At 40.7% G+C, this 6,887-nt stretch overlaps 2 protein-coding genes across 2 annotated transcripts; one reads left to right on the top strand and one right to left on the bottom strand.

Moving 5' to 3' along the window:
• Positions 1–617: 617 nt before the first annotated feature.
• K444DRAFT_670457 (D-lactate dehydrogenase) lies at positions 618–2,152 on the top strand. Its single transcript, XM_024887627.1, has 2 exons — positions 618–1,309; positions 1,363–2,152. The coding sequence occupies exons 1-2, from the start codon at positions 677–679 to the stop codon at positions 2,113–2,115; spliced, it is 1,386 nt and encodes a 461-aa protein (XP_024727755.1). The 5' UTR covers positions 618–676; the 3' UTR covers positions 2,116–2,152.
• A 2,568-nt stretch (positions 2,153–4,720) lies between these two features.
• Positions 4,721–6,434, bottom strand: K444DRAFT_711065 (uncharacterized protein; the record flags this gene model as incomplete). Its single annotated transcript, XM_024888232.1, has 4 exons — positions 4,721–5,132; positions 5,582–5,741; positions 5,807–6,140; positions 6,279–6,434. The coding sequence occupies 4 exons, from the start codon at positions 6,432–6,434 to the stop codon at positions 4,754–4,756; spliced, it is 1,029 nt and encodes a 342-aa protein (XP_024727754.1). The 3' UTR covers positions 4,721–4,753.
• Positions 6,435–6,887: the final 453 nt, after the last annotated feature.

Here is a 6,887-nt window from a genome sequence, read left to right as displayed (position 1 = left end):
TTAATTATTCTTTAATTATAAAGAAAAATAATTGCTTTTTATTATATTAAATTTTAATTTTAATAATAATATTTATAATATTTATAATAGTTTATTTAAGAAAATTTACTATTTATATAGTTTTAGCTTAGTAAATATAATGCAAATAAATTTTTGAAAAAGAGCTTTATTAATATTAATAGTATATTTACTTATAATATAGTTAAATTAGACTAATTTATATTTTTAATAAGGCACTTCCGGTTATTTAATTACTTTAATTAATTTGGCCGATTAATTATACTTATTTTTTGGCTAATTAATTGCTTTAATTAATTTGGCCGATTAATTACTCTTCTATTTCGGCTAATTAATTGCTCTTGGCTCTTCTTTACTATAACTCAATAAAGCACTTTTGGCTATTTAATGGCCCTTCTTATTTTATTAATTAATACTATTTTTTTACTGCAACTTAGTAAAGAAATGGGTATAGTCATTACCCAGATGTCAAACCTTTATTGAGCCAGGTCCTTATGTAGAGACCTTGGCTAAGGAGAGTTAGGGCTGACTAAGCGTGCATGCTTGTGGTGTGTTTTTCGTATGAGTCTTGGAGAATTCTCCTCTCCAGCAATCATTCACTCAAATTGTATCAATTTTGAAACGAGACCGTAAGCTCCCTAGCTACGTCTATCCAGCTATGGCCTCTTCACTTGACCCAAGGCTAGCCAGTCTCGGGTCTTTCCTACAAGGATATCCAACAATCCAGTATGCGACACCGAATTCCCCTAACTACTCGACCCTTAGAGTTACTTACAGCCTTGATAACCACGCAGTGCCTCTCGCAATTGTCCGTCCCAAGAATGCCGAGGAAGTTGCCGCAACCGTGAGATTTGCCAGAGCAAATGGGATCAAGCCCGTCGTAAGATCAGGAGGAAATAGTCTCTTTGGGAAATCCATGATTCAAGACGCTCTTATTATCGACATGCGCGATATTGCGTATATCAACATAAACGACTCGAAGACATCGGCTACTGTTGGAGGAGGTATCCTTTTCAGTGACCTTGCGGAGGTTTTGACCAAAGAGGGCCTTGCAACTGCACTTGGTACAATTCCCTTTATTGGCTACGTTGGTTGGTCGACCTATGGCGGGTATGGGCCATTCTCTGCTCAGTACGGCCTGGGTTGTGATAATATCATGGGAGCGAAAGTGGTCAATTGGAAGGGCGAGGTGGTCGAGGCGGACACAGATATGCTGAGAGGTATTCGAGGTGCAGGCGGTGCTTTTGGGCCTATTGTTGAGTTAACTATTAAACTCTACCCTCTGATGAATGTAAGCAGAATCCATGTTGAGCAATGATGCAGGAGAAACTCACATCCAGGCAGATTCTTGCTGGCATGATAATTTACGATTCGACAGACATCGTTGTCACTGCCCAAAACTTTGGCTTCGGTTACCAGAAACTTTCAACTGAAGGACTTCCGCCCGCGTTGAGTGCACAGCAACTCGTCATGAATTCGCCCCATGGGAAAGTCTTCGCCTGCGCTTTCATCTGGGGATCTGATGATTTTGAGACAGGCCAGGTTTATCTCGCGAAGATCGCAGCTTTGGGAAACGTAGTGATGAACACCGTCGGGCCGAACACCGTCGCTGGCTACTTGCAACACCTGAAAACCGTCGTACCTCCGAGTGCTTATGGATCTATGGAAACGATTTCTATCCGCGAATTGAACCCCGAGGCTATCGCAGTTATAGCACGAAACGTTGAGAAAATGCCCTCAATTAATGGAGCTAAATTTACCATGCACGAGCTTCGCGGGCCTTCAGCTGCTCCTAATTCCGAGTCCATATTTGGGGCAAGAGAGCCGCATATGGTGCTGGAGATTATCGAGACAGTCGTCGAACAGGCGGATCTGAAGAGGACGGAAGACTGGGCGGACACATTCATCGGCGAGCTAAGAAAAATGGATCCCGGGAACATTCTTCGTAGCACTTACATCTCCGTGACGCGACCTGGGTCTAACTCTTTCGAAAATATTTTTGGGTCCAACTATGGAACCCTTTTAGAGATGAAGCGAAAACACGATCCGCAAGGCATCTTTGACTTGGCGCAGCCGGAAGTAAATAGTCTCAAGTAACTGAATTCATGGCGTGAATATAAGCACTAAGTTTGCTCCCAAAATAGATCGCGTGCTTCCCAGAACGCGACTTTCATCCTGTAAAGATGCTGACCGAAGGTGCAAGTGCAGGAGGTTTCACGAAGTCACAGCTGTACGAAGGTTTTTAGCTGTGGCGCCTAGTTTTGAATATAGAGAATGCCAAGGCTATAGCAAACTGGTGGAGTTTCACCAGTCGCTCTCTGTTGCGTCTCAATGCCCCAGGAGTCTAATCAACATCTAGCTTAATATCCCTCGCAATGATGTTCAACGGCCACGCCATAGTCCACAACCATGCCGACCGTTTTGGCGACTCCACATCATGGTCCACTACTATTGGCCGGTCTATTCAACAAGACTCCATGCTACTGCATCTGAACCTCCTACCTAGGTAAGTTACTTAAGGTACTTAAAGTACTCGAGTAAGTTACTGAGGTTACTTGTAAAATTAAGCTTGGGTGAGCTAGGGGTAATTTATAGGAATAGGAGCAATATATTAATGCAAAAGCGATATATTGAGAGTTGACAATGCGTAGAATGACTAGATACAGCAGAGTAAAGTCTGAAAATAGAGAGAAAAGTGTTCAAAGTATAAGTCTTATTTCTATTACTTATTAGCAATATGGGTAATTCCAAGCCCTACTTTCTTTAATATATTATAAATTAGTTAATAAAGCAAATAACTAAAATAATTATATATTAGTAAATATTAGTAAGCTCCGCAGTAATGCATTATAAATGAAAGTAGAGAGTACTAAATTAGTAGTTGAACCTGGTACTAAAAGGGCTAGTAAGCTAGCCAATCTAGTATACTATTAATTCAATATAATTAGTACTTGAGTAAGAGCAGCAAGCTTAGTAATTATATAGAAGTAAAAGAGAGAGGAAATTGATTTTTTAATATCTAGGTTTACGATATCAATTATATAAACTTTTCTACTAAATGCAACGCTCTGCGATTTAGCTCTGTCCCCGGCAGTATACGCCCGTTAAAACGCAAAGATTATTAGTATACCTAGAATATTCATACTAAAATATCTTATATTATTCCGGGCTCAACTTTTTATTTTAATAATAATTCCCCTTCCTTTTAAGCAAAACACTTTCCGCCTTCAAGTCACCCTAAATCTCTCTTGGAACACCTGTTATGGCCTGGACAAGCTATAGAAGTGAAATGTGATATACTTTGGTATAAATATATATAAATAATAGTACTCTAAGGGCGGTAAAGAAGCTATATATACGCCTGTATATAGCACGTGATATGCCCTCCCTTAAAAAGAAGAAAATGTCCCTGTTTGAGCCTAGCCTATACCCTTAACTAGCTCCTCAACTCTCTTCTCCTCCTGTTTATTAAAATTCTAATACTATAAATTCGCCGGACTAGGGCCGCTACTACTAGAGCTACTAAGATTACTCTACTCTGGTTTAACCTGGTAAGCTCTAGTCTTATAAGGCTTGCAAGAGTAGTTTCCTGGAGCTGGGAAGTCCTTAGAAGCCGAATTGAGAAATAGAATAGTACCGGTAAGGGGGTTAGGAAGATTAGAAAGAAGATTTTGATTTTATCTTGGCTAAGGGGCTTAATAGGCCATATTTAGCCAGAGGCTCCATTTTCCGTTAATAGTAGTTAAGAACTAGCCAAGAGTAGTTATCTCTATTAGTTTATTAATATAGCTATATAAAGGAGTATTAAGGGAATTATATATTAAGAGAAGAGTATTAAACTCAGACTCAAAACCAGAAGAATAAGTAAAGTAAAGTATCTCTTATATATATACGGATATTCTTACTAGAGCGAATATTATAAAAAGTAAATTAAGAGGAGACCAGGATATATAAGGTAATACTAGAACGTTTCTTAAATCGTAAAATAAGAGAAGTATAAAGCTCAGAAACTAGAGCGGATAAGAGAAGATAATATTCTAGGGGTATAAGTTCTATTGAATACTAAAAGAAAGCGGTATTATAAAGGCAAAAAGAGAAAGCCGTATAAATATCGTTATATTGAGTCTCTACCAAATATAAGAGTATATTCGTAAATGCGAATACGTCCGTATAAATTACCGTCTTTCCTATTATATTCGTATTCTCTAGATTAAAATAACTAATATCTGTAGTATATAAGCAAGAGAAAAGAGGGTTCGATATTGGAAATGGACGAGCAGGAGGGGTATCAGGATCCGGGGTCTCTCGCAAGTTCATTTATTAAAGGAGCTATATAATCTATTATAATTCGGTATCGTTAAAGCCATCCTTTTGGTTAAATTGCTAAGGGGTCTGCGTTGAAAGAGAAACAGAGGGTCATTGTTCTTTGTCTTCTTCTTCTTCGTCTTTGTCTGCGGAGGCAGAGGCTTGTCTGGCAAGGGCTTTGCCTCTTTTGGATACTGGGAGGTTCTTTGGGGCCATTCTGGAGGATGGCGTGTGTGGGTGAGGACTCAATTAAGAGCTCGCAATAAGGTATTAATATGGAGGTCGAGATCTTAGGGATAAGGTATTAATATGGAGGTCGACCTTAGGGCATTGCTACCATGTCACGGCCTGAACAAGCTGTGGAAGTGGAATGTGGTATGCTTTGGTATAAATATGTATGAATGATGGTGCCCTAAGGGCGGTGAAGAAGCTATATGTACGCCTGAGCGCAGCACGTGACAATACCTCTCCAATTGCCAATTTCATCTGAACTACGTTTGCGCACCCTCAAAGTAAACTTGCGAAACTCAACGAACCAAATGGCAACCCAATAGAAACTAGAAATCAAAAGGAAAGCAAAGCTGATCCCTACAAAAATGAGGAACTTGGTGCCTTGCGCCGAGTAGACACCCACGCTATTGCCAATACTGCTCGCTACTAGGTTCAGAGTAGCGATTACAGCTGTTGACAGTGCTGTCCCAACGGCATGGAAGATCCAGCCCAATATGGAAAAACTTAAGTTCAAGTAGACGGCAATCGAGCTCCCCGGGAGGAGGAAACCAACACCAGAGCCGATTGCTGTCATAGCACTTCCGATAAGACCAGTGTGCGAAAAAATTAATCTGATTAATTGATTAATTCATGAATATTCACGAATAGCGTGAATAGAATTTGATTAACGTGATACTTATGTAATTTGATTAGATTAGAATAATTAATCATGAATATTCATGAATACCTTGATTAATATACACGTGACCGCATTAGGTAATGAACTAGCCTAATCAAGTAAGGTTCTTGCTCTAGCACTGCCTTAGCGAGCTTTTCTCTCTAGGAGCAAGGTAGCACTAGAGCCAGATCCTTATCTAATTAGGTTAGCCTATCACGTGTGGTGGTCACGTGTACATTGATCAAGGTATTCATGAATATTCATGATTAGCTTAATTAGTTCGTGAATAGAATATGATTAATGAGAAAATTTCATGAATAGATTAGATTAATAGCCATTAATCTAATCTAATCTATTCATTTCTCACACTGGATAAGACTGAGGATGAAGAAGGCGAGAATAGCCTTGGTCAAAATTGTAACGGCACTGGTGATGGTACCGCCTGTGCCAGACACGGAGGCCAAGATAGGAACACTGATATTTGTTGTTCCGAGTGTGATAGAATTTGGAATACTGAAATTAGAGAGGCCTGGAGGATGCCGCTTAGTCTAGAACTCAATGAAAAATCAGTTAGAACTTTAGACTTGGACATACCAGAGGCAGCATTCGGATATGTCGTGCAGCGGGTACTGTTGGCTGCAGAATTCGGGTCGCTACCATTATCAAAGCTGCCCATACAGATCCCATTGACGTAGAGACTGTAGTATTGCTGAATACCTAATTCTTTGGTAATGTTTGCTGCCAATCCCTTTTCCAAGTTCGTAAGGCCGCTATCAAGGTCTGTTGTGAGATTCGAAACAATGCCATCGAAAACGTTGCCCAAATCTCCGAGGATGCCTTGTGCAGGCCCTAGAAGTGAGCTTAGAAAGCCACCAGCTCCAGCCGTCGAAGTCGCCCCGGTGCTAACGCGGATTGAGCCGCACTTGCACTTGGAGCTAAGCCAAATGGGTCGAGTATAGAGTTTCGTTTTTGTGTTTTTGTAGCAGGAGTAAATTTGACAATGTTCTGACCAACATTCGATGTATTTAACTTATTCAAGTCAGCGTGCAGCTCGAATTAAGAGGACGGAAGAGTTTACAGTGACCATGTCGCCATCTTCAAAGATGTTGGGATGTGAGCCCGAGAGAACAGCCAGAAGGGTGAGGGCAAAAGCAACTGTTGATAAGGTAAACGGAATGACAGCCCCAAGTCGAATTCCGTTCCTTTTTCTGGGAACATCCATATTCAATGCGGTCGTTGATGAGGAGTGGATGCTGACCATGTTATTGAAGATCTCGATGTCAGTTGGTTCAATGCCCTTCGAGGAGAAAGAAGCAAGTTATATTTGTATATATGTTCAAGTTGATGTCTCTTGCCAAGAGAGTATGATTGATAGAGGTCCTTTTATTTTAGCGATGCGAGCTTCAAGTTGGTCCCAAAATCTGAGGGTTCGACGGGAATCATTCTATGGTCGGTGCTGTAAGTGGTGAAACGATTCTGGGTTGCGAGCGAATAAGGAGAAGAAGAACATTCCGATCCGGTTTGACGTGTTCGGGCAGGGGTGAAACCTGTCAGAAAAGAACCATTTCGGATACGCTAGGAGAACATTGAGTTCGGGCCGCTCAGGATCAGAGGAGCACAAGAGAGGACTGGACTCCATCAATCATGTTGCACGTCCAGGCACCACACCCCGCTA

The sequence above is a fragment of the Hyaloscypha bicolor genome (assembly GCF_002865645.1).
Source record: "Hyaloscypha bicolor E unplaced genomic scaffold K444scaffold_183, whole genome shotgun sequence".
NCBI lineage: Eukaryota > Fungi > Ascomycota > Leotiomycetes > Helotiales > Hyaloscyphaceae > Hyaloscypha > Hyaloscypha bicolor.
This window is presented reverse-complemented; position numbering and strand designations above follow the sequence as displayed.

Coding starts and splice junctions, on each gene's coding strand:
- K444DRAFT_670457 (XM_024887627.1), top strand. CDS start 677: ATGGCCTCTTCACTTGACCCAAGGCTAGCCAGTCTCGGGTCTTTCCTA. Junction 1,310..1,362: donor AACTCTACCCTCTGATGAAT/GTAAGCAGAATC, acceptor ACATCCAGGCAG/ATTCTTGCTGGCATGATAAT.